This window comes from Mytilus trossulus, chromosome 2, assembly GCF_036588685.1.
Source record: "Mytilus trossulus isolate FHL-02 chromosome 2, PNRI_Mtr1.1.1.hap1, whole genome shotgun sequence".
Classification (NCBI taxonomy): domain Eukaryota; kingdom Metazoa; phylum Mollusca; class Bivalvia; order Mytilida; family Mytilidae; genus Mytilus; species Mytilus trossulus.
This window is the reverse complement of record NC_086374.1, coordinates 20,164,103-20,191,199: the sequence shown is the minus strand read 5'-3', so window position 1 is coordinate 20,191,199 and position 27,097 is coordinate 20,164,103. Positions and strand designations below refer to the sequence as shown.

Sequence of the window (27,097 nt, the reverse complement as noted above, 5' to 3'; positions counted from 1 at the left end):
CTTTGGTTTTTAGTCAATTAGTTTAGATGAACAGAAAAAACTGATTTAGTTAATCTTGATATAATGACTTTTTAGAGTTTTGTTTTCTGTGTGTGTTACATTTTAATGTTGTGTTTCTGTTGTGTCGTAGTTCTCTTATACTTGATACTTTTCCCTCAGTTTTAGTTTGTAACCCGGATTTGTTTTTTCTCAATCGATTGATGAATTTCGGACAGCGGTTACTACTGTTGCCTTTATTTGTATTATATCAAGTCTTACGACAGTTATGACTTAGATACGTTAAAATAAACATTATGATAATCTCAATATTGGCAATCCAGTATTGCTGTTGGTCAGTTATAGCATATAATAACTTAAAGATTTTTTCACTATAAAGACTTAACTTGTGTAGTACAAAGTTATGTAAAAGTTCAGGAAAAGCTTGCGCTGAATTTGAATTGTTGATCAACAACATTCATAACAGTATGCATATTTGTTGTTGCCAATTTATAAATATATATATGCAACACCAAATATAGTTTGAAGTGAAGCCTACAGATATATTTTCTTTGCAGATTCATTCAATTAGACAAATGTCAATCAGGAATAAGAGGATTTTTAAAGGCAAAACGTTTCTAAGTTACACTTTGATATACTGATGAATACAAAAACAAACCATCTGCATACCTATTGGAGTCACCTGTTTTGTCGATAATCTAACAGGTGTAGTGCGCTCTGATTTCACCTCTTCACTGGAGTGTACACTTGTCATTTTCATTGATGTTTCAGTTGTTGCGGCAACAGGAGTAGTTTGTCTACTTGTTATTTTAATGGTTGTTTCCCCAGAACTGGGCACAGGGGAAGTAACTCCCTCTGATGAAATAATACCAGTCGTATGCTTGGTTTCTCTTGCCGTAGTTGTAGCTTTCGTTTTGACAGCAGGTGTTGTTTTTTCACTCGATATTCCTGGAGTGGATTTCGCTGATGACACTTCCATTGTGCTTTTTACTGATGATAGCCCATATGTAGTTGTTGTCTTACCAACAGGTGACGTTACTGGTGATTCCACTCTTACACTCGTCTTAGTTGAAGCAACAGACGGCGTAGAAACAATTGATGGTATTACAATTGTTGTTGTGCCTGTAAAGATAGTAATTATACTTTCTTTGTTCTTTATATTAAAAATACCAGCTAATTTTTTAAATAAAATTACCATAGTCTTTAAAGATTAAACTTTTATACGCTAGATACCACAATCAAGTTGTATTCTATTTCTAATTATACATTGTAATTGTGTCTAAAATAGAAAGATATAGATACAAGAATTGATATCTGGTCAGAAAGCCAAACGATAACCAAAGTGGCGTTTTAAGAAACTCATTGTCATTTGTATACCCCAATGTCAGTCCATATTAAATTTAAAATTGTTTTACCTATTTCATGGCATGCAAATATTTTCAGTTGAAGATTTACTGGCTGATAAGAACTTTTCTTATCTTCAGGTGTAATCAGGATTTCAACTTTCTTCACATTAGGATTTCCAGCAACATTGTTTGCACTTTCTGTAACTTTCAACTAAAATAATTCATATGTGTTAGGCTCATTTCAATAAGTTATCAATTTCTATCTAAATACTTTTCTATTAATCAAGTTAAGACTGCCTCATATCTTGTATTGCATCTAAGAATTGACACTAGTGTTCTGATGAAAACAAAACTGTACGACAAAAAAGATGATTTCAGATTTCCAATTTTGAACTTTCCATTTCTATGTACGTACAAATGTAGCAACAATCTAGCATTGCCAGTATAAGGAGTATATATCTCCGAATTGAAACGATAGTCCCGGACTAGTATTTCCTATCATGATTTCCGTGATATGTGATTGCTGCTAGCAAGGAAGCTATTAAACAATGAATTCCAAATGGGATGTTAAAATCTTCCTTTTGTAAATTTTACGGACGCCATTATGCCTTGGTTCACTGGTATAGAATACCGCTTTCGCAGATGATTTTGGATATGTTCTTGTTATTGCTACTACAATCTCGTTCCCATTTCAAAAATATAATCAAGTAATTTGGAATATTTATCAGGTTTGTAATAACATGAACAATATGACGGGTGCCATATGTGGAACAGGATCTGCTTATCCTTCCTGAGCACCTGAGGTCAGCCCCTGTTTTAGTGAGGTTCGTGTTGTAATTCATTAGTTTTCTATGTCATGTCTTGTGTACTATTATATGTGTATTTGTCTTTTCTTTTTAAGCCATGCCGTTGTCAATATAAAAGCAAATGAGACAACTCTCCGGAAAAGACTAAATCAGAAAACAACGGCCTCATTTAAGTACAAATATGAAAGAAAATCAAATATGTTACACTTCAACAAACGACAACCACTTAATTACAGGCCTCAAACATGAGACAGGCACATACACACAGAGTTTGTCGTAGTTAAACGTTTCAACGGGATTCGAACCTTCCCATTAACATAGAACAGTGGTGTTAGAGTACAACACCAAAAAAAACTTTTAAAAATGAGTTCAAAGAGTCTTAACTCATCAGACGGATACAAATGGAATAACATCTAACAAACGACCCAAAATGGACGTGGCCGTAAAAATTATTTTTCAGAGCAAGTACGGTTTGTCTTATTTTGAATGTATCGTCTAAAAGAAATGCACTACGAAATAACTCCAGTTTATTTTTGATCTATGATTTTCAATGTTCAACTGGTATATTTCGCTCTCTTTCTTAACATCTCTTCCACTGTATATGTATCATAGTATTGTATTGGTTTAATAGAGTGTATGATGTAGGTAAATACATATACAGTACGCTTTCGGAATAAAGTATGGTGACTTTATCAATGGTAACAGACATCAAAAGGTTTAAAAGTAATTATACTCACTGTTCTTTTTATAGTAGTTCCATCAGCATTGAAAAATGTAACAGTGTATGATATTATGTTTTCTGTTGATACTAATTCTACTTTTTGCACAGACTTGGCAATTGAAGGTGTGTATTGTATTACCAGTGTAGGCTTAGAACTCATCATGGGTATAAGACCACCTGGTCGTAAATTGTCTATTTTTGCCATGTCATCATTTACTTTTATTTCACTAGATGGAATAGTTGTTGGTGACATCATTCCCTCTGATACATCACATACTGGGGTGGTACTTGAAACTATTAAAACAATCGTTCAAAATAAACTACTTGTTATAATGTCAGTTATTGTCAATCGGGTGCAATGTTCCAATTTTAATTTCGAATTGACGACGAAAATATTAGAGATATTTAAGACATATAAATATTTCTTTTACCGGTATTTGGGGATCATAATTATATTTCCATAGATTTGTTTATAATAAGCCAAAAAGTAGTTAAATCATTGCGTTCTCAAATATGTAATCAAAGAATAATCAAACAAGGATCGATTTTTTTCAAGTTATTTATGGAAAACACCATTCTGTATGATAGAAATAACACTAAACCACAAATTGTATATTGATAAATGATTGACTTTAAAGGTATAAAACCAAAGATATGTACCAACTTACCCGTAGATGTGAGTGAAGGGACTGCACTTGTCGTTGCCACAACACTTACTACTTTCAATTCAGTCGTTGTACCTGCAATGTTTCATACAAACACAAATATGAATAAAACTTCAATACTTTAAATATAGCTGTTTAGTGTGATACTTTGGTTTTTAGTCAATTAGTTTAGATGAACAGAAAAACCTGATTTAGTTAATCTTGATATAATGACTTTTTAGAGTTTTGTTTTCTGTGTGTGTTACATTTTAATGTTGTGTTTCTGTTGTGTCGTAGTTCTCTTATACTTGATACTTTTCCCTCAGTTTTAGTTTGTAACCCGGATTTGTTTTTTCTCAATCAATTTATGAATTTCGGACAGCGGTTACTACTGTTGCCTCTATTTGTATTATATCAAGTCTTACGACAGTTATGACTTAGATACGTTAAAATAAACATTATGATAATCTCAATATTGGCAATCCAGTATTGCTGTTGGTCAGTTATAGCATATAATAACTTAAAGATTTTTTCACTATAAAGACTTTACTTGTGTAATACAAAGTTATGTAAAAGTTCAGGAAAAGCTTGCGCTGAATTTGAATTGTTGATCAACAACATTCATAACAGTATGCACATTTGTTGTTGCTAATTTATAAATATATATATGCAACACCAAATATAGTTTGAAGTTAAGCCTACAGATATATTTTCTTTGCAGATTCATTCAATTAGACAAATGTCAATCAGGAATAAGAGGATTTTTAAAGGCAAAACGTTTCTAGTTTACACTTTGATATACTGATGAATACAAAAACAAACCATCTGCATACCTATTGGAGTCACCTGTTTTGTCGATAATCTAACAGGTGTAGTGCGCTCTGATTTCACCTCTTCACTGGAGTGTACACTTGTCATTTTCATTGATGTTTCAGTTGTTGCGGCAACAGGAGTAGTTTGTCTACTTGTTATTTTAATGGTTGTTTCCCCAGTACTGGGCACAGGGGAAGTAACTCCCTCTGATGAAATAATACCAGTCGTATGCTTGGTTTCTCTTGCCGTAGTTGTAGCTTTCGTTTTGACAGCAGGTGTTGTTTTTTCACTCGATATTCCTGCAGTGGATTTCGCTGATGACACTTCCATTGTGCTTTTTACTGATGATAGCCCATATGTAGTTGTTGTCTTACCAACAGGTGACGTTACTGGTGATTCCACCCTTACACTCGTCTTAGTTGAAGCAACAGACGGCGTAGAAACAATTGATGGTATTACAATTGTTGTTGTGCCTGTAAAGATAGTAATTATACTTTCTTTGTTCTTTATATTAAAAATACCAGCTAATTTAAAAAAAAATTACCATAGTCTTAAAGATTAAACTTTTATACGCTAGATACCACAATCAAGTTGTATTCTGTTCCTAATTATACATTGTAATTGTGTCTAAAATAGAAAGATATAGATACAAGAATTGATATCTGGTCAGAAAGCCAAACGATAACCACAGTGGCGTTTTAAGAAACTCGTTGTCATTTGTATACCCCAATGTCAGTCCATATTAAATTTAAAATTGTTTTACCTATTTCATGGCATGCAAATATTTTCAGTTGAATATTTACTGGCTGATAAGAACTTTTCTTATCTTCAGGTGTAATCAGGATTTCAACTTTCTTCACATTAGGATTTCCAGCAACATTGTTTGCACTTTCTGTAACTTTCATCTAAAATAATTCATATGTGTTAGGCTCATTTCAATAAGTTATCAATTGCAATCTTAATACTTTTCTATTAAGCAAGTTAAGACTGCCTCATATCTTGTATTGCATCTAAGAATTGACACTAGTGTTCTGATGAAAACAAAACTGTACGACAAAAAAGATGATTTCAGCTTTCCAATTTTGAACTTTCCATTTCTATGTACGTACAAATGTAGCAACAATCTAGCATTGCCAGTATACAGAGTATATATCTCCAAATTGAAACGATAGTCCCGGACTTGTATTTCCTATCATGATTTCCGTGATATGTGATTGCTGCTAGCAAGGAAGCTATTAAACAATGAATTCCAAATGGGATGTTAAAATCTTCCTTTTGTAAATTTTACGGACCAGGATCTGCTTATCCTTCCTGAGCATCTGCTTTATGGAACAGGATCTGCTTATCCTTCCTGAGCACCTGAGGTCAGCCCCTGTTTTAGTGAGGTTCGTGTTGTAATTCATTAGTTTTCTATGTTATGTCTTGTGTACTATTATATGTGTATTTGTCTATTCTTTTTAAGTAATGCCGTTGTCAATATAAAAAAAGATGTTGTATGATTGCAAATGAGACAACTCTCCGGAAAAGATTAAATCAGAAAACAACGGCCTAATTTAAGTACAAATATGAAAGAAAATCAAATATGTTACACTTCAACAAACGACAACCACTTAATTACAGGCCTCAAACATGAGACAGGCACATACATACAGAGTTTGTCGTAGTTAAACGTTTCAACGGGATTCGAACCTTCCCATTAACATAGAACAGTGGTGTTAGAGTACAACACCAAAACAGACATTTAAAAATGAGTTTAGAGAGTCTTAACTCATCAGACGGATACAATTGGAATAACATCTAACAAACGACCCAAAATGGACGTTTCCGTAAAAATCATTTTAATACAGAGCAAGTACTGTTTGTCTTATTTTGAATGTATCGTCGAAAAGAAATGCACTACGAAATAACTCCAGTTTATTTTTGATCTATGATTTTCAATGTTCAACTGGTATATTTCGCTCTCTTTCTTAACATCTCTTCCACTGTATATGTATCCTAGTATTGTATTGGTTTAATAGAGTGTATGATGTAGGTAAATACATATACGGTACGCTTTTGGAATAAAATATGGTGACTTTATCAATGGTAACAGACATCAAAAGGTTTAAAAGTAATTATACTCACTGTTCTTTTTATAGTAGTTCCATCAGCATTGAAAAATGTAACAGTATATGATATTATGTTCTCTGTTGATACTAATTCTACTCTTTGCACGGACTTGGCAATTGAAGGTGTGTATTGTATTACCAGTGTAGGCTTAGAACTCATCATTGGTATCAAACCACCTGGTCGTAAATTGTCTATTTTTGCCATGTCATCATTAACTTTTATTTCACTAGATGGAATAGTTGTTGGTGACATCATTCCCTCTGATACATCACATACTGGGGTGGTACTTGAAACTATTAAAACAATCGTTTAAAATCAACTACTTATTATATTGTCAATCGGGTGTAATATTCAAATTTTAATTTCGAAGTGAGGACGAAAATATTAGAGATAATTTATTTAAATAAATAGTTCTTTTACCGGTATTTGGGGATCAAAATTAAATTTCCATAGAATTTTTTCATAATAAGGCCAAAAAGTAGTTAAATCATTGCATTCTCAAATATGTTATAAAAGAATAATTAAACAAGGATCGATTTTATTCAAGTTGCAAGTTCTCCAAATTTGCCGAATAAGAATAAATTATTCATGGAAAACACAATTTTGTATGATAGAAAAGAAATAACACTAAACCACCAATTTGTATATTGATATATGATTGGTTTTAAAGGTATAAAACCAAAGATATGTTTCAACTTACCCGTAGATGTGAGTGAAGGGACTGCACTTGTCGTTGCCACAACACTTACTCCTTTCAATTCAGTCGTTGTACCTGTAGAGTTACATACAAACACAAATATGAATAACATATCAATACTTTAAATCTAGCTAATAAGTGTGATACTTCGGTTTTTAGTCAATTAAGTTATTTGAACAGAAAATACTGATTTAGTTAATCTTGATATAATGACTTTTTAGAGTTTTGTTTTCTGTGTGTGTTACATTTTAATATTGTGTTTCTGTTGTGTCGTAGTTCTCTTATATTTGATACTTTTCCCTCAGTTTTAGTTTGTAACCCGGATTTGTTTTTTCTCAATCGATTTATGAATTTCGGACAGCGGTTACTACTGTTGCCTTTATTTGTATTATATCAAGTCTTACGACAGTTATGACTTAGATACGTTAAAATAAACATTATGATAATCTCAATATTGGCAATCCAGTATTGCTGTTGGTCAGTTATAGCATTTAATAACTTAAAGATTTTTTCACTATAAAGACTTAACTTGTGTAATACAAAGTGATGTAAAAGTTCAGGAAAAGCTTGCGCTGAATTTGAATTGTTGTTCAACAACATTCATAACAGTATGCACATTTGTTGTTGCCAATTTATATATATATATATATGCAACACGAAATATAGTTTGAAGTTAAGCCTACAGATATATTTTCTTTGCAGATTCATTCAATTAGACAAATGTTAATCAGGAATAAGAGGATTTTTAAAGGCAAAACGTTTCTAGTTTACACTTTGATATACTGATGAATACAAAAACAAACCATCTGCATACCTATTGGAGTCACCTGTTTTGTCGATAATCTAACAGGTGTAGTGCGCTCTGATTTCACCTCTTCACTGGAGTGTACACTTGTCATTTTCATTGATGTTTCAGTTGTTGCGGCAACAGGAGTAGTTTGTCTACTTGTTATTTTAATGGTTGTTTCCCCAGTACTGGGCACAGGGGAAGTAACTCCCTCTGATGAAATAATACCAGTCGTATGCTTGGTTTCTCTTGCCGTAGTTGTAGCTTTCGTTTTGACAGCAGGTGTTGTTTTTTCACTCGATATTCCTGCAGTGGATTTCGCTGATGACACTTCCATTGTGCTTTTTACTGATGATAGCCCATATGTAGTTGTTGTCTTACCAACAGGTGACGTCACTGGTGATTCCACTCTTACACTCGTCTTAGTTGAAGCAACAGACGGCGTAGAAACAATTGAAGGTATTACAATTGTTGTTGTGCCTGTAAAGATAGTAATTATACTTTCTTTGTTCTTTATATTAAAAATACCAGCTAATTTAAAAAAAATAAAATTACCATAGTCTTTAAAGATTAAACTTTTATACGCTAGATACCACAATCAAGTTGTATTCTGTTCCTAATTATACATTGTAACTGTGTCTAAAATAGAAAGATATAGATACAAGAATTGATATCTGGTCAGAAAGCCAAACGATAACCACAGTGGCGTTTTAAGAAACTCATTGTCATTTGTATACCCCAATGTCAGTCCATATTAAATTTAAAATTGTTTTACCTATTTCATGGCATGCAAATATTTTCAGTTGAAGATTTACTGGCTGATAAGAACTTTTCTTATCTTCAGGTGTAATCAGGATTTCAACTTTCTTCACATTAGGATTTCCAGCAACATTGTTTGCACTTTCTGTAACTTTCATCTAAAATAATTCATATGTGTTAGGCTCATTTTAATAAGTTATCAATTGCAATCTAAATACTTTTCTATTAAGCAAGTTAAGACTGCCTCATATCTTGTATTGCATCTAAGAATTGACACTAGTGTTCTGATGAAAACAAAACTGTACGACAAAAAAGATGATTTCAGCTTTCCAATTTTGAACTTTCCATTTCTATGTACGTACAAATGTAGCATCAATCTAGCATTGCCAGTATACAGAGTATATATCTCCAAATTGAAACGATAGTCCCGGATTTGTATTTCCTATCATGATTTCCGTGATATGTGATTGCTGCTAGCAAGGAAGCTATTAAACAATGAATTCCAAATGGGATGTTAAAATCTTCCTTTTGTAAATTTTACGGACGCCATTATGCCTTGGTTCACCGATTTTGGATATGTTCTTGTTATTGCTACTACAATCTCGTTCCCATTTCAAAAATGTAATCAAGTAATTTGGAATATTTATCAGGTTTGTAATAACATGAACAATATGACGGGTGCCATATGTGGAACAGGATCTGCTTATCCTTCCTGAGCACCTGAGGTCAGCCCCTGTTTTAGTGAGGTTCGTGTTGTAATTCATTAGTTTTCTATGTTATGTCTTGTGTACTATTATATTTGTATTTGTCTTTTTTTTCAAGCCATGCCGTTGTCAATATAAAAAAAGATGTGGTATGATTGCAAATGAGACAACTCTCCGGAAAAGACTAAATCAGAAAACAACGGCCTAATTTAAGTACAAATATGAAAGAAAATCAAATATGTTACACTTCAACAAACGACAACCACTTAATTACAGGCCTCAAACATGAGACAGGCACATACATACAGAGTTTGTCGTAGTTAAACGTTTCAACGGGATTCGAACCTTCCCATTAACATAGAACAGTGGTGTTAGAGTACAACACCAAAACAGACTTTTAAAAATGAGTTTAAAGAGTCTTAACTCATCAGACGGATACAAATGGAATAACATCTAACAAACGACCCAAAATGGACGTGGCCGTAAAAATCATTTTAATACAGAGCAAGTACTGTTTGTCTTATTTTGAATGTATCGTCTAAAAGAAATGCACTACGAAATAACTCCAGTTTATTTTTGATCTATGATTTTCAATGTTCAACTGGTATATTTCGCTCTCTTTCTTAACATCTCTTCCACTGTATATGTATCATAGTATTGTATTGGTTTAATAGAGTGAATGATGTAGGTAAATACATATACGGTACGCTTTCGGAATAAAATATGGTGACTTTATCAATGATAACAGACATCAAAAGGTTTAAAAGTAATTATACTCACTGTTCTTTTTATAGTAGTTCCATCAGCATTGAAAAATGTAACAGTGTATGATATTATGTTTTCTGTTGATACTAATTCTACTCTTTGCACAGACTTGGCAATTGAAGGTGTGTATTGTATTACCAGTGTAGGCTTAGAACTCATCATGGGTATAAGACCACCTGGTCGTAAACTGTCTATTTTTGCCATGTCATCATTTACTTTTATTTCACTAGATGGAATAGTTGTTGGTGACATCATTCCCTCTGATACATCACATACTGGGGTGGTACTTGAAACTATTAAAACAATCGTTCAAAATAAACTACTTGTTATAATGTCAGTTATTGTCAATCGGTTGCAATGTTCCAATTTTAATTTCGAAGTGACGACGAAAATATTAGAGATATTTTAGACATATAAATATTTCTTTTACCGGTATTTGGGGATCATAATTATATTTCCATAGATTTGTTTATAATAAGCCAAAAAGTAGTTGAATCATTGCGTTCTCAAATATGTAATCAAAGAATAATCAAACAAGGATCGATTTTTTTCAAGTTATTTATGGAAAACACCATTCTGTATGATAGAAATAACACTAAACCACAAAATTGTATATTGATATATGATTGGCTTTAAAGGTATAAAACCAAAGATATGTACCAACTTACCCGTAGATGTGAGTGAAGGGACTGCACTTGTCGTTGACACAACACTTACTACTTTCAATTCAGTCGTTGTACCTGTAATTTTTCATACAAACACAAATATGAATACACTTCAATACTTAAAATCTAGCTATTAAGTGTGATACTTTGGTTTTTAGTCAATTAGTTTAGATGAACAGAAAATACTGATTTAGTTAATCTTGATATAATGACTTTTCAGAGTTTTGTTTTCTGAGTGTGTAACATTTTAATGTTGTGTTTCTGTTGTGTCGTAGTTCTCTTATATTTAATACTTTTCCCTCAGTTTTAGTTTGTAACCCGGATTTGTTTTTTCTCAATCGATTTATGAATTTCGGACAGCGGTTACTACTGTTGCCTTTATTTGTATTATATCAAGTCTTACGACAGTTATGACTTAGATACGTTAAAATAAACATTATGATAATCTCAATATTGGCAATCCAGTATTGCTGTTGGTCAGTTATAGCATATAATAACTTAAAGATTTTTTCACTATAAAGACTTAACTTGTGTAATACAAAGTTATGTAAAAGTTCAGGAAAAGCTTGCACTGAATTTGAATTGTTGATCAACAACATTCACAACAGTATGCACATTTGTTGTTGCCAATTTATATATATATATGTGCAACACGAAATATAGTTTGAAGTTAAGCCTACAGATATATTTTCTTTGCAGATTCATTCAATTAGACAAATGTCAATCAGGAATAAGAGGATTTTTAAAGGCAAAACGTTTCTAGTTTACACTTTGATATACTGATGAATACAAAAACAAACCATCTGCATACCTATTGGAGTCACCTGTTTTGTCGATAATCTAACAGGTGTAGTGCGCTCTGATTTCACCTCTTCACTGGAGTGTACACTTGTCATTTTCATTGATGTTTCAGTTGTTGCGGCAACAGGAGTAGTTTGTCTACTTGTTATTTTAATGGTTGTTTCCCCAGTACTGGGCACAGGGGAAGTAACTCCCTCTGATGAAATAATACCACTCGTATGCTTGGTTTCTCTTGCCGTAGTTGTAGCTTTCGTTTTGACAGCAGGTGTTGTTTTTTCACTCGATATTCCTGCAGTGGATTTCGCTGATGACACTTCCATTGTGCTTTTTACTGATGATAGCCCATATGTAGTTGTTGTCTTACCAACAGGTGACGTCACTGGTGATTCCACTCTTACACTCGTCTTAGTTGAAGCAATAGACGGCGTAGAAACAATTGATGGTATTACAATTGTTGTTGTGCCTGTAAAGATAGTAATTATACTTTCTTTGTTCTTTATATTGAAAATACCAGCTAATTTAAAAAAACAAAATTACCATAGTCTTTAAAGATTAAACTTTTATACGCTAGATACCACAATCAAGTTGTATTCTGTTCCTAATTATACATTGTAATTGTGTATAAAATAGAAAGATATAGATACAAGAATTGATATCTGGTCAGAAAGCCAAACGATAACCAAAGTGGCGTTTTAAGAAACTCATTGTCATTTGTATACCCCAATGTCAGTCCATATTAAATTTAAAATTGTTTTACCTATTTCATGGCATGCAAATATTTTCAGTTGAAGATCTACTGGCTGATAAGAACTTTTCTTATCTTCAGGTGTAATCAGGATTTCAACTTTCTTCACATTAGGATTTCCAGCAACATTGTTTGCACTTTCTGTAACTTTCATCTAAAATAATTCATATGTGTTAGGCTCATTTCAATAAGTTATCAATTGCAATCTAAATACTTTTCTATTAAGCAAGTTAAGACTGCCTCATATCTTGTATTGCATCTAAGAATTGACACTAGTGTTCTGATGAAAACAAAACTGTACGACAAAAAAGATGATTTCAGCTTTCCAATTTTGAACTTTCCATTTCTATGTACGTACAAATGTAGCAACAATCTAGCATTGCCAGTATACGAAGTCTATATCTCCGAATTGAAACGATAGTCCAGGACTTGTATTTCCTATCATGATTTCCGTGATATGTGATTGCTGCTAGCAAGGAAGCTATTAAACAATGAATTCCAAATGGGATGTTAAAATCTTCCTTTTGTAAATTTTACGGACCAGGATCTGCTTATCCTTCCTGAGCATCTGCTTTATGGAACAGGATCTGCTTATCCTTCCTGAGCACCTGAGGTCAGCCCCTGTTTTAGTGAGGTTCGTGTTGTAATTCATTAGTTTTCTATGTTATGTCTTGTGTACTATTATATGTGTATTTGTCTATTCTTTTTAAGTCATGCCGTTGTCAATATAAAAAAAGATGTTGTATGATTGCAAATGAGACAACTCTCCGGAAAAGATTAAATCAGAAAACAACGGCCTAATTTAAGTACAAATATGAAAGAAAATCAAATATGTTACACTTCAACAAACGACAACCACTTAATTACAGGCCTCAAACATGAGACAGGCACATACATACAGAGTTTGTCGTAGTTAAACGTTTCAACGGGATTCGAACCTTCCCATTAACATAGAACAGTGGTGTTAGAGTACAACACCAAAACAGACATTTAAAAATGAGTTTAGAGAGTCTTAACTCATCAGACGGATACAATTGGAATAACATCTAACAAACGACCCAAAATGGACGTTGCCGTAAAAATCATTTTAATACAGAGCAAGTACTGTTTGTCTTATTTTGAATGTATCGTCGAAAAGAAATGCACTACGAAATAACTCCAGTTTATTTTTGATCTATGATTTTCAATGTTCAACTGGTATATTTCGCTCTCTTTCTTAACATCTCTTCCACTGTATATGTATCCTAGTATTGTATTGGTTTAATAGAGTGTATGATGTAGGTAAATACATATACGGTACGCTTTTGGAATAAAATATGGTGACTTTATCAATGGTAACAGACATCAAAAGGTTTAAAAGTAATTATACTCACTGTTCTTTTTATAGTAGTTCCATCAGCATTGAAAAATGTAACAGTATATGATATTATGTTCTCTGTTGATACTAATTCTACTCTTTGCACGGACTTGGCAATTGAAGGTGTGTATTGTATTACCAGTGTAGGCTTAGAACTCATCATTGGTATCAAACCACCTGGTCGTAAATTGTCTATTTTTGCCATGTCATCATTAACTTTTATTTCACTAGATGGAATAGTTGTTGGTGACATCATTCCCTCTGATACATCACATACTGGGGTGGTACTTGAAACTATTAAAACAATCGTTTAAAATCAACTACTTATTATATTGTCAATCGGGTGTAATATTCAAATTTTAATTTCGAAGTGAGGACGAAAATATTAGAGATAATTTATTTAAATAAATAGTTCTTTTACCGGTATTTGGGGATCAAAATTAAATTTCCATAGAATTTTTTCATAATAAGGCCAAAAAGTAGTTAAATCATTGCATTCTCAAATATGTTATAAAAGAATAATTAAACAAGGATCGATTTTATTCAAGTTGCAAGTTCTCCAAATTTGCCGAATAAGAATAAATTATTCATGGAAAACACAATTTTGTATGATAGAAAAGAAATAACACTAAACCACCAATTTGTATATTGATATATGATTGGTTTTAAAGGTATAAAACCAAAGATATGTTTCAACTTACCCGTAGATGTGAGTGAAGGGACTGCACTTGTCGTTGCCACAACACTTACTCCTTTCAATTCAGTCGTTGTACCTGTAAAGTTACATACAAACACAAATATGAATAACATATCAATACTTTAAATCTAGCTAATAAGTGTGATACTTCGGTTTTTAGTCAATTAAGTTATTTGAACAGAAAATACTGATTTAGTTAATCTTGATATAATGACTTTTTAGAGTTTTGTTTTCTGTGTGTGTTACATTTTAATATTGTGTTTCTGTTGTGTCGTAGTTCTCTTATATTTGATACTTTTCCCTCAGTTTTAGTTTGTAACCCGGATTTGTTTTTTCTCAATCGATTTATGAATTTCGGACAGCGGTTACTACTGTTGCCTTTATTTGTATTATATCAAGTCTTACGACAGTTATGACTTAGATACGTTAAAATAAACATTATGATAATCTCAATATTGGCAATCCAGTATTGCTGTTGGTCAGTTATAGCATTTAATAACTTAAAGATTTTTTCACTATAAAGACTTAACTTGTGTAATACAAAGTGATGTAAAAGTTCAGGAAAAGCTTGCGCTGAATTTGAATTGTTGTTCAACAACATTCATAACAGTATGCACATTTGTTGTTGCCAATTTATATATATATATATATGCAACACGAAATATAGTTTGAAGTTAAGCCTACAGATATATTTTCTTTGCAGATTCATTCAATTAGACAAATGTTAATCAGGAATAAGAGGATTTTTAAAGGCAAAACGTTTCTAGTTTACACTTTGATATACTGATGAATACAAAAACAAACCATCTGCATACCTATTGGAGTCACCTGTTTTGTCGATAATCTAACAGGTGTAGTGCGCTCTGATTTCACCTCTTCACTGGAGTGTACACTTGTCATTTTCATTGATGTTTCAGTTGTTGCGGCAACAGGAGTAGTTTGTCTACTTGTTATTTTAATGGTTGTTTCCCCAGTACTGGGCACAGGGGAAGTAACTCCCTCTGATGAAATAATACCAGTCGTATGCTTGGTTTCTCTTGCCGTAGTTGTAGCTTTCGTTTTGACAGCAGGTGTTGTTTTTTCACTCGATATTCCTGCAGTGGATTTCGCTGATGACACTTCCATTGTGCTTTTTACTGATGATAGCCCATATGTAGTTGTTGTCTTACCAACAGGTGACGTCACTGGTGATTCCACTCTTACACTCGTCTTAGTTGAAGCAACAGACGGCGTAGAAACAATTGAAGGTATTACAATTGTTGTTGTGCCTGTAAAGATAGTAATTATACTTTCTTTGTTCTTTATATTAAAAATACCAGCTAATTTAAAAAAAATAAAATTACCATAGTCTTTAAAGATTAAACTTTTATACGCTAGATACCACAATCAAGTTGTATTCTGTTCCTAATTATACATTGTAACTGTGTCTAAAATAGAAAGATATAGATACAAGAATTGATATCTGGTCAGAAAGCCAAACGATAACCACAGTGGCGTTTTAAGAAACTCATTGTCATTTGTATACCCCAATGTCAGTCCATATTAAATTTAAAATTGTTTTACCTATTTCATGGCATGCAAATATTTTCAGTTGAAGATTTACTGGCTGATAAGAACTTTTCTTATCTTCAGGTGTAATCAGGATTTCAACTTTCTTCACATTAGGATTTCCAGCAACATTGTTTGCACTTTCTGTAACTTTCATCTAAAATAATTCATATGTGTTAGGCTCATTTTAATAAGTTATCAATTGCAATCTAAATACTTTTCTATTAAGCAAGTTAAGACTGCCTCATATCTTGTATTGCATCTAAGAATTGACACTAGTGTTCTGATGAAAACAAAACTGTACGACAAAAAAGATGATTTCAGCTTTCCAATTTTGAACTTTCCATTTCTATGTACGTACAAATGTAGCATCAATCTAGCATTGCCAGTATACAGAGTATATATCTCCAAATTGAAACGATAGTCCCGGATTTGTATTTCCTATCATGATTTCCGTGATATGTGATTGCTGCTAGCAAGGAAGCTATTAAACAATGAATTCCAAATGGGATGTTAAAATCTTCCTTTTGTAAATTTTACGGACGCCATTATGCCTTGGTTCACCGATTTTGGATATGTTCTTGTTATTGCTACTACAATCTCGTTCCCATTTCAAAAATGTAATCAAGTAATTTGGAATATTTATCAGGTTTGTAATAACATGAACAATATGACGGGTGCCATATGTGGAACAGGATCTGCTTATCCTTCCTGAGCACCTGAGGTCAGCCCCTGTTTTAGTGAGGTTCGTGTTGTAATTCATTAGTTTTCTATGTTATGTCTTGTGTACTATTATATTTGTATTTGTCTTTTTTTTCAAGCCATGCCGTTGTCAATATAAAAAAAGATGTGGTATGATTGCAAATGAGACAACTCTCCGGAAAAGACTAAATCAGAAAACAACGGCCTAATTTAAGTACAAATATGAAAGAAAATCAAATATGTTACACTTCAACAAACGACAACCACTTAATTACAGGCCTCAAACATGAGACAGGCACATACATACAGAGTTTGTCGTAGTTAAACGTTTCAACGGGATTCGAACCTTCCCATTAACATAGAACAGTGGTGTTAGAGTACAACACCAAAACAGACTTTTAAAAATGAGTTTAAAGAGTCTTAACTCATCAGACGGATACAAATGGAATAACATCTAACAAACGACCCAAAATGGACGTGGCCGTAAAAATCATTTTAATACAGAGCAAGTACTGTTTGTCTTATTTTGAATGTATCGTCTAAAAGAAATGCACTACGAAATAACTCCAGTTTATTTTTGATCTATGATTTTCAATGTTCAACTGGTATATTTCGCTCTCTTTCTTAACATCTCTTCCACTGTATATGTATCATAGTATTGTATTGGTTTAATAGAGTGAATGATGTAGGTAAATACATATACGGTACGCTTTCGGAATAAAATATGGTGACTTTATCAATGATAACAGACATCAAAAGGTTTAAAAGTAATTATACTCACTGTTCTTTTTATAGTAGTTCCATCAGCATTGAAAAATGTAACAGTGTATGATATTATGTTTTCTGTTGATACTAATTCTACTCTTTGCACAGACTTGGCAATTGAAGGTGTGTATTGTATTACCAGTGTAGGCTTAGAACTCATCATGGGTATAAGACCACCTGGTCGTAAACTGTCTATTTTTGCCATGTCATCATTTACTTTTATTTCACTAGATGGAATAGTTGTTGGTGACATCATTCCCTCTGATACATCACATACTGGGGTGGTACTTGAAACTATTAAAACAATCGTTCAAAATAAACTACTTGTTATAATGTCAGTTATTGTCAATCGGTTGCAATGTTCCAATTTTAATTTCGAAGTGACGACGAAAATATTAGAGATATTTTAGACATATAAATATTTCTTTTACCGGTATTTGGGGATCATAATTATATTTCCATAGATTTGTTTATAATAAGCCAAAAAGTAGTTGAATCATTGCGTTCTCAAATATGTAATCAAAGAATAATCAAACAAGGATCGATTTTTTTCAAGTTATTTATGGAAAACACCATTCTGTATGATAGAAATAACACTAAACCACAAAATTGTATATTGATATATGATTGGCTTTAAAGGTATAAAACCAAAGATATGTACCAACTTACCCGTAGATGTGAGTGAAGGGACTGCACTTGTCGTTGACACAACACTTACTACTTTCAATTCAGTCGTTGTACCTGTAATTTTTCATACAAACACAAATATGAATACACTTCAATACTTAAAATCTAGCTATTAAGTGTGATACTTTGGTTTTTAGTCAATTAGTTTAGATGAACAGAAAATACTGATTTAGTTAATCTTGATATAATGACTTTTCAGAGTTTTGTTTTCTGAGTGTGTAACATTTTAATGTTGTGTTTCTGTTGTGTCGTAGTTCTCTTATATTTAATACTTTTCCCTCAGTTTTAGTTTGTAACCCGGATTTGTTTTTTCTCAATCGATTTATGAATTTCGGACAGCGGTTACTACTGTTGCCTTTATTTGTATTATATCAAGTCTTACGACAGTTATGACTTAGATACGTTAAAATAAACATTATGATAATCTCAATATTGGCAATCCAGTATTGCTGTTGGTCAGTTATAGCATATAATAACTTAAAGATTTTTTCACTATAAAGACTTAACTTGTGTAATACAAAGTTATGTAAAAGTTCAGGAAAAGCTTGCACTGAATTTGAATTGTTGATCAACAACATTCACAACAGTATGCACATTTGTTGTTGCCAATTTATATATATATATGTGCAACACGAAATATAGTTTGAAGTTAAGCCTACAGATATATTTTCTTTGCAGATTCATTCAATTAGACAAATGTCAATCAGGAATAAGAGGATTTTTAAAGGCAAAACGTTTCTAGTTTACACTTTGATATACTGATGAATACAAAAACAAACCATCTGCATACCTATTGGAGTCACCTGTTTTGTCGATAATCTAACAGGTGTAGTGCGCTCTGATTTCACCTCTTCACTGGAGTGTACACTTGTCATTTTCATTGATGTTTCAGTTGTTGCGGCAACAGGAGTAGTTTGTCTACTTGTTATTTTAATGGTTGTTTCCCCAGTACTGGGCACAGGGGAAGGAACTCCCTCTGATGAAATAATACCACTCGTATGCTTGGTTTCTCTTGCCGTAGTTGTAGCTTTCGTTTTGACAGCAGGTGTTGTTTTTTCACTCGATATTCCTGCAGTGGATTTCGCTGATGACACTTCCATTGTGCTTTTTACTGATGATAGCCCATATGTAGTTGTTGTCTTACCAACAGGTGACGTCACTGGTGATTCCACTCTTACACTCGTCTTAGTTGAAGCAATAGACGGCGTAGAAACAATTGATGGTATTACAATTGTTGTTGTGCCTGTAAAGATAGTAATTATACTTTCTTTGTTCTTTATATTGAAAATACCAGCTAATTTAAAAAACAAAATTACAATAGTCTTTAAAGATTAAACTTTTATACGCTAGATACCACAATCAAGTTGTATTCTGTTCCTAATTATACATTGTAATTGTGTATAAAATAGAAAGATATAGATACAAGAATTGATATCTGGTCAGAAAGCCAAACGATAACCAAAGTGGCGTTTTAAGAAACTCATTGTCATTTGTATACCCCAATGTCAGTCCATATTAAATTTAAAATTGTTTTACCTATTTCATGGCATGCAAATATTTTCAGTTGAAGATCTACTGGCTGATAAGAACTTTTCTTATCTTCAGGTGTAATCAGGATTTCAACTTTCTTCACATTAGGATTTCCAGCAACATTGTTTGCACTTTCTGTAACTTTCATCTAAAATAATTCATATGTGTTAGGCTCATTTCAATAAGTTATCAATTGCAATCTAAATACTTTTCTATTAAGCAAGTTAAGACTGCCTCATATCTTGTATTGCATCTAAGAATTGACACTAGTGTTCTGATGAAAACAAAACTGTACGACAAAAAAGATGATTTCAGCTTTCCAATTTTGAACTTTCCATTTCTATGTACGTACAAATGTAGCAACAATCTAGCATTGCCAGTATACGAAGTCTATATCTCCGAATTGAAACGATAGTCCAGGACTTGTATTTCCTATCATGATTTCCGTGATATGTGATTGCTGCTAGCAAGGAAGCTATTAAACAATGAATTCCAAATGGGATGTTAAAATCTTCCTTTTGTAATTTTTACGGACGCCATTATGCCTTGGTTCACCGGTATAGAATACCCGTTTCGCAGATGATTTTGGATATGTTCTTGTTATTGCTACTACAATCTCGTTCCCATTTCAAAAATGTAATCAAGTAATTTGGAATATTTATCAGGTTTGTAATAACATGAACAATATGACGGGTGCCATATGTGGAACAGGATCTGCTTATCCCTCCTGAGCACCTGAGGTCAGCCCCTGTTTTAGTGAGGTTCGTGTTGTAATTCATTAGTTTTCTATGTTATGTCTTGTGTACTATTATATGTGTATTTGTCTTTTCTTTTTAAGTCATGCCGTTGTCAATATAAAAAAAGATGTGGTATGATTGCAAATAAGACAACTCTCCGGAAAAGACTAAATCAGAAAACAACGGACTAATTTAAGTACAAATATGAAAGAAAATCAAATATGTTACACTTCAACAAACGACAACCACTTAATTACAGGCCTCAAACATGAGACAGGCACTTACATACAGAGTTTGTCGTAGTTAAACGTTTCAACGGGATTCGAACCTTCCCATTAACATAGGACAGTGGTGTTAGAGTACAACACCAAAACAAACTTTTAAAAATGAGTTCAAAGAGTCTCAACTCATCAGACGGATACAAATGGAATAACATCTAACAAACGACCCAACATGGACGTGGCCGTAAAAATCATTTTAATACAGAGCAAGTACTGTTTGTCTTATTTTGAATGTATCGTCTAAAAGAAATGCACTACGAAATAACTCCAGTTTATTTTTGATCTATGATTTTCAATGTTCAACTGGTATATTTCGCTCTCTTTCTTAACATCTCTTCCACTGTATATGTATCATTGTATTGTATTGGTTTAATAGAGTGTATGATGTAGGTAAATACATATACGGTACGCTTTTTGAATTAAATATGGTGACTTTATCAATGGTAACAGACATCAAAAGGTTTAAAAGTAATTATACTCACTGTTCTTTTTATAGTAGTTCCATCAGCATTGAAAAATGTAACAGTGTATGATATTATGTTTTCTGTTGATACTAATTCTACTCTTTGCACAGACTTGGCAATTGAAGGTGTGTATTGTATTACCAGTGTAGGCTTAGAACTCATCATTGGTATCAAACCACCTGGTCGTAAATTGTCTATTTTTGCCATGTCATCATTTACTTTTATTTCACTAGATGGAATAGTTGTTGGTGACATCATTCCCTCTGATACATCACATACTGGGGTGGTACTTGAAACTATTAAAACAATCGTTTAAAATCAACTACTTATCATAATGTCAGTCGGCTGCAATTTTCAAATTTTAATTTCGAAGTGACGACGAAAATATTAGAGATAATTTAGTCATATAAATAGTTCTTTTACCGGTAATTGGGGATCAAAATTTAATTTCCATAGAATTCTTGATAATAAGGCCAAAAAGTAGTTGAATCATTGCCTTCTCAAATATGTTATAAAAGAATAATTTAACAAGGATCGATTTTTATTAAGTTGCAAGTTCTGCAAAATTGGCCGAATTGGAATAAATCATTCATGGAGAACACAATTTTGTATGATAGAAATAACACTAAACCACAAAATTGTATATTGATATATGATTGGCTTTAAAGGTATAAAACCAAAGATATGATACAACTTACCCGTAGATGTGAGTGATGGTACTGCACTTGTCGTTGCCACAACACTTACTACTTTCAATTCAGTCGTTGTACCTGTAATTTTTCATACAAACACATATATGAATACACTTCAATACTTAAAATCTAGCTATTAAGTGTGATACTTTGGTTTTTAGTCAATTAGTTTAGATGAACAGAAAATACTGATTTAGTTGATCTTGATATAATGACCTTTCAGCGTTTTGTTTTCTGAGTGTGTAACATTTTAATGTTGTGTTTCTGTTGTGTCGTAGTTCTCTTATATTTAATACTTTTCCCTCAGTTTTAGTTTGTAACCCGGATTTGTTTTTTTTCTATCGATTTATGAATTTCGAACAGCGGAATACTATTGTTGCCTTTATTTGTATTATCTCAAGGCTTTCGACAGTTATGACTTAGATACGTTCAAATAAACATTAAGATAATATCAATATTGGCAATCGAGTTGTATTGCTGTTGGTCAGTTATAGCTTATAACAACTTAAAGATTTTCTTACTATAAAGACTACAACTTAACAAAGTTATGTAAAAATTCAGAAAAAGCTTGCACTGAATTTGAGTCATTGATTACAACATTCATAACAGTAAGCACGTTTGTTGTTGCCAATGTATATATATGTGCAACACTAAATATAGTTTGAAGTTAAGCCTACAGATATATTTTTCTTTGCAGATTCATTCAATTAGACAAATGTCAATCCAGAATAAGAGGATTTTTAAAAGCAAAACGTTTCTAGTTTACACTTTGTTATACTAATGAATACAAAAACAAACCATCTGCATACCTATTGGAGTCACCTGTTTTGTGGACAATCTAACAGGTGTAGTGTGCTCTGATTTCACTTTTTCACTGGAGTGTACACTTGTCATTTTCATGGATGTTTTAGTTGTTGCAGCAACAGGAGTAGTTTGTCTACTTGTTACCTTAATGGTTGTTTCCCCAGTACTGGGCACAGGGGAAGTAACTCCCCCTGATGAAATAATACCAGTCGTATGCTTGATTTCTCTTGACGTAGTTGTAGCTATCGATTTGACAGCAGGTGTTGTTTTTTCACTCGATATTCCTACAGTGGATTCAGGTGATGACACTTCCGTTGTGCTTTTTTCTGATGATAGCCCATATGTAGTTGTTGTCTTACCAACAGGTGACGTCACTGGTGATTCCACTCTTACACTCGTCTTAGTTGAAGCAACAGATGGTGTAGAAACAATTGACGGTATTACAATAGTTGTTGTGCCTATAAAAATAAATATTATTCTTTAGAAATAGTTGTTGGTGATACCATTCTCTCTGATACATCACATACACTACTTGAATCTATTAACACAAGTGTTCACTTATCAAGTCTACTGGATTGATGTTCAAGTTTTAATTTCTGAGTGACAAGCAATTGGCCCAAGATATTTTGTCCTAGTAGAACAACTCAGCTTTTAAGTAATAAAACATAAATATGTTATAACGTACCCGTTGCTGGGATTGATGGGATTGCACTAGTTGTCGACACCACACTTGCTTTTTTCATTTCAGTCGTTGTACCTGCAAAGTTTCATACAAATACAATAACACTTCAATAATATAAAATCAGTTATTGAGTGTAAATTGTCTTAATTCAATTATTTGAGATGATCAAAAAATTGAAAATTTAGTTTATCTCCATGTAATGGCTTTTTTAAAAGGCATACGATACAGTTTTGATCCCGAATTTACATTTTGATTAAAATTTATATATAGGATTTTTTTTACCTGATTAAATCGAAAATGTAATAAAAATATACCTTCATGTGCTACTTTTTAAGTAAAATGAGGTCGAAATTTTGTACATTTCTCAAATTTCGGATTTGTGGCCGTATTTTGCTAAAAGCAAAACCTTGTCAGCTTAGACTCAACTTACACTGATAATGATGAATAAAAAATCGAACGTCTGCATACCTTTTGGAGTCACATGTTTCGTCGACATTCTAACAGGTGTAGTGCGCTCTGATTTCACCTCTTCACTGGAGTGTACACTTGTCATTTTCATTGATGTTTCAGTTGTTGCGGCAACAGGAGTAGTTTGTCTACTTGTTATTTTAATGGTTGTTTCCCCAGTACTGGGCACAGGGGAAGTGACTCCCTCTGATGAAATAATACCAGTCGTATGCTTGGTTTCTCTTGCCGTAGTTGTAGCTATCGTTTTGACAGCAGGTGTTGTTTTTTCACTCGATATTCCTGCAGTGGATTTCGCTGATGACACTTCCATTGTGGTTTTAACTGATGATAGCCCATATGTAGTTGTTGTCTTACCAACAGGTGTCGTCACTGGTGATTCCACTCTTACACTCGTCTTAGTTGAAACAACAGACTGTTGAGAAACAGTTGACGGTATTTGAAACGTAGTTGTTCCTATTAAATACAATTCATGCTTAGAATTCAAGTTATCTGATTATTTTTTTTATTAATATTAAAATAAGTCAACAAAGAAACCAGGTAAACTGGACACATGTAAGTGCCGTGTTTTTTAAATCCTTTTTGGTGATTTTTCATTCATTTTTATTTCATTGCTTATGTATTGAAGATACACTTTAGCTAATTACATTGTAAGAATACTTATGGAATGAAACGTTAAAATAAAATTATTGTGTAATTGATTTTTCCACATCGTTGGAAGTTTATTATTTCGATTAAGAACCATCCTTCTAGACAATAAACTGTAGATTTATTTTGATGTTTTCTTTACTTTAAGATGACGATGTTAACTGATTAGTATTTATCACCATTTCAGTTGACAGCACTTCAGTGCTGACATGCCTTATCATTGGTTCTGTCGTTGTTATAGAATAACTGGTTACAAACTTATTTTTCTTTTCCATAAGATTTAATTTGAAATCTTTTACGAATCCTCGAATGCTCTAACTTATCTGCTGAAATCCTCCATGAAACGAACTTAAAAAATTACATAGATTAAAATCAAGTAGGCAAATGGTCCCGGTGTCTTATAGTAGATCTGTGGGATTTAAAATTGCCGAAATACGTAAATTTGAATTGTTTACATCTGCCTCTATGGGCTTTAAAAGTTTAATGAATATGAACTTAAGATATTATGGTTCTTGTGTGTGTGTTTTTAATTAAACTATTGAATTGAGCTTAGAGATAATTGTAATTTTTTTTAAATTATAGAAAGATTTTCACAAAACAGTGGATTGTGGTAGGTACAAGTTCTCGTGGATCCCTTTTGTGCATAAGAATAAATTCCGCGAATAATATACAAAAGCAAGATAATAGATATATCTTCTTAAAGAATCAATTTGCATATCTGCCTCCGGTAACAGTTCTTGGGGGTCCATAAAATTGGCATAATATCACCAAAAATAAAAAGTCAAGTACACCTTTTCACACATGTTTGAGTTAAGTATTCTGTCTTAAAAACGTACAAAAAAATACAAAAAAATATTTAATACGCCATCTTGCTTCCGATTCTATTATTTTGTATATTATTATTGCTGTAGGTTAATGGTTAACACCTCTGAGGAGCGAAACATTATTAAGAAACTAAGGTTTCAACTCCCTCAGGCAAAGTTGGCGTTAGATGAATTTGGCTATTATTTTAGGTATTTTTTGACATACAGCTCTTCAACGGTTTCGGTACTTATACATCTTCGGATTTCAAATGATTGGCTTTGAGCGTTCCTGATGAAGGTAAATCCAGAAAAGCGCTTCGGACGCAAGAAATTAATAACGTGTTGTTTTCAATATTCTAGTAATAAACATTTTTCCTTAACCTGATTTTTGGGTTTTCATGACTGTAAAAAAAATAATTGGTGAAGAAGAATGTATACGGTAGTGACGTTTTTTGGCTACGGCCCTTTTTAACCCAATTTTGTGCTATTGTCGTGAGAGAGAAAAAACACAGTTCCATTAATAAACTTTTCTTCATATTTTCAATAAAAATGAAATGGACAAATCTGACAAACATTTACTTCAAAACTGTAGGTAGATGATTATATAAGAAAGTTTTATCCTATTTTGATACTTTTTCATGTTAAATTTACCATGTTGTCAATTTTGTAAATTTGTGATTTTTCTCAGTATTAAGAACAAAATGCATATTTTTCTAACTTCTTTGTATTGAATGATTAAAAAGCTTCATATCTAATAAATAGGAAAAAGAAAATACGTGATATGAGATGTACATGTTTCTTGAAAAATATACCCGATCATGTTGATTGGTAATTAAATTTAAAGAGTTTATTACTAAAAAGGCTACCTATTGTAAATACACATTTTTTCTTAGAATTCAGTTGATTATGATACTTATTAATTTCATTCATATTTTCCACTTGTATCACATGTTTAAAATATAATTCAAGAATGAGATTTCAACGAGACTGAAACGATAGAATTATTTCATCTCTAACACATAATCAAAATATATAACATTAAGACAAAATGAATTACATAGTAAATTTGAGTAAAATGCCCTTTTCAAGAGTCATAACAAGTCGCCAACTTGAGTAGGCGTGTTCGAATAAGCTTGTTTTTTTTTTTTACTCAAAGTACCTAACGATAATCATTTCTTATTAATCTAAATATTGCATACTGTAACTTAAAACACTTGTTTGGTGTGTGTTAAAGAGGGTTATTAGTTTTCAACCTCTCATAATTTCTAGTCTGAAATATTTTATTACATTTTTTTAAACATTTTTTACCTTACGAAAATTCCCCAAGACAATCAGACAATAAGTTGACCAAATACATAAAAGTACAGTAAATGATGCTAGTGGAGACATTTTTTTTTAAATATACAACTGACATATTAGAATCTTAGCTTTCTCCGCCAATAAAAACTGGCCGCCACGAAATAGCACAAAAGCGGTGCTAACATCAAAATCAAATATAAGATACTATGCGGATAAATTTATTGTTTTTAGAGCCAAATTGACAGCGCGTCATCACTTCAATGGCTTCCATTTTTACGATTATGAAAATAAGTTTTCGTAATGTGGCGATTATTTTGACAAGGTAGAATCCTGACGGTCATCACCATTGAGGTGTTCAATTTCAAGAATGGATCAAAGAGTCAACAAAGATAATGGTCTTAACTAAACATTTAAACATATGTAAATATAAAATGCATGTAAAAGATATGAGAAATAGTTTAACAACTCCATTAAGGAGGGAACATATTCTCAATAAGTTTTAAATGTTTTTAGTTTGAAATAACAAAATGTAGCATCTTATGAAATAAATCACTCAGTTCAAACGTTTGAAAATATA

The 27,097-nt window shown here is 32.4% G+C and overlaps 5 protein-coding genes across 5 annotated transcripts in view; all 5 read right to left on the bottom strand.

Annotated features, from left to right (window-relative positions):
- The window catches only part of LOC134708598 (mucin-17-like), a 47,175-nt gene extending 46,199 nt beyond the window's left edge, over positions 1 to 976 (bottom strand). The window contains exon 1 of the mRNA XM_063569247.1: positions 667 to 976. Within this exon, the coding sequence (XP_063425317.1) occupies positions 667 to 976 (310 nt within the window). The remainder of the gene's footprint in view (positions 1 to 666) is intronic.
- Positions 1 to 27,097, bottom strand: part of LOC134706707 (mucin-19-like) — a 263,376-nt gene that overhangs the window by 149,535 nt on the left and 86,744 nt on the right. The gene's annotated exons all lie outside the window — the stretch shown is intronic.
- Positions 2,842 to 4,681, bottom strand: LOC134708597 (mucin-17-like). Its single transcript, XM_063569246.1, has 3 exons — positions 4,348 to 4,681; positions 3,539 to 3,610; positions 2,842 to 3,164 (listed from the first exon to the last, which is right to left on the bottom strand). Exons 1-3 carry the CDS (start codon positions 4,655 to 4,657, stop codon positions 2,842 to 2,844), a joined length of 705 nt encoding a protein of 234 aa, XP_063425316.1. The 5' UTR covers positions 4,658 to 4,681.
- On the bottom strand, positions 7,191 to 11,934 carry LOC134708596 (uncharacterized). The gene is made up of 6 exons (XM_063569245.1): positions 11,625 to 11,934; positions 10,817 to 10,888; positions 10,164 to 10,441; positions 8,696 to 8,837; positions 7,937 to 8,400; positions 7,191 to 7,208 (listed from the first exon to the last, which is right to left on the bottom strand). The coding sequence occupies exons 1-6, from the start codon at positions 11,932 to 11,934 to the stop codon at positions 7,191 to 7,193; spliced, it is 1,284 nt and encodes a 427-aa protein (XP_063425315.1).
- The window catches only part of LOC134708595 (mucin-17-like), a 52,126-nt gene continuing 39,500 nt past the window's right edge, over positions 14,472 to 27,097 (bottom strand). Inside the window, exons 3-14 of the mRNA XM_063569244.1 lie at positions 23,774 to 24,226; positions 23,309 to 23,380; positions 22,629 to 23,081; positions 21,826 to 21,897; positions 21,146 to 21,423; positions 19,652 to 19,793; positions 18,906 to 19,358; positions 18,098 to 18,169; positions 17,445 to 17,722; positions 15,977 to 16,118; positions 15,218 to 15,681; positions 14,472 to 14,489 (exon numbers count right to left, since the gene is read on the bottom strand). Of these exons, the coding sequence (XP_063425314.1) occupies positions 14,472 to 14,489; positions 15,218 to 15,681; positions 15,977 to 16,118; positions 17,445 to 17,722; positions 18,098 to 18,169; positions 18,906 to 19,358; positions 19,652 to 19,793; positions 21,146 to 21,423; positions 21,826 to 21,897; positions 22,629 to 23,081; positions 23,309 to 23,380; positions 23,774 to 24,226 (2,897 nt within the window). The remainder of the gene's footprint in view (positions 14,490 to 15,217; positions 15,682 to 15,976; positions 16,119 to 17,444; positions 17,723 to 18,097; positions 18,170 to 18,905; positions 19,359 to 19,651; positions 19,794 to 21,145; positions 21,424 to 21,825; positions 21,898 to 22,628; positions 23,082 to 23,308; positions 23,381 to 23,773; positions 24,227 to 27,097) is intronic.

Excerpts from the sequence above, each read along its gene's own strand:
- LOC134708596 (XM_063569245.1), bottom strand. The coding sequence starts at position 11,934 with ATGGAAGTGTCATCAGCGAAATCCACTGCAGGAATATCGAGTGAAAAA. Across the intron at positions 10,889-11,624 it reads AAAACAGGTGACTCCAATAG|GTACAACGACTGAATTGAAA; the intron begins GTATGCAGATGG and ends GAAAAATTACAG. Across the intron at positions 10,442-10,816 it reads CCCTTCACTCACATCTACGG|TTTCAAGTACCACCCCAGTA; the intron begins GTAAGTTGGTAC and ends TTGTTTTAATAG.
- LOC134708597 (XM_063569246.1), bottom strand. The coding sequence starts at position 4,657 with ATGGAAGTGTCATCAGCGAAATCCACTGCAGGAATATCGAGTGAAAAA. Across the intron at positions 3,611-4,347 it reads AAAACAGGTGACTCCAATAG|GTACAACGACTGAATTGAAA; the intron begins GTATGCAGATGG and ends GAAACATTGCAG. Across the intron at positions 3,165-3,538 it reads CCCTTCACTCACATCTACGG|TTTCAAGTACCACCCCAGTA; the intron begins GTAAGTTGGTAC and ends TTGTTTTAATAG.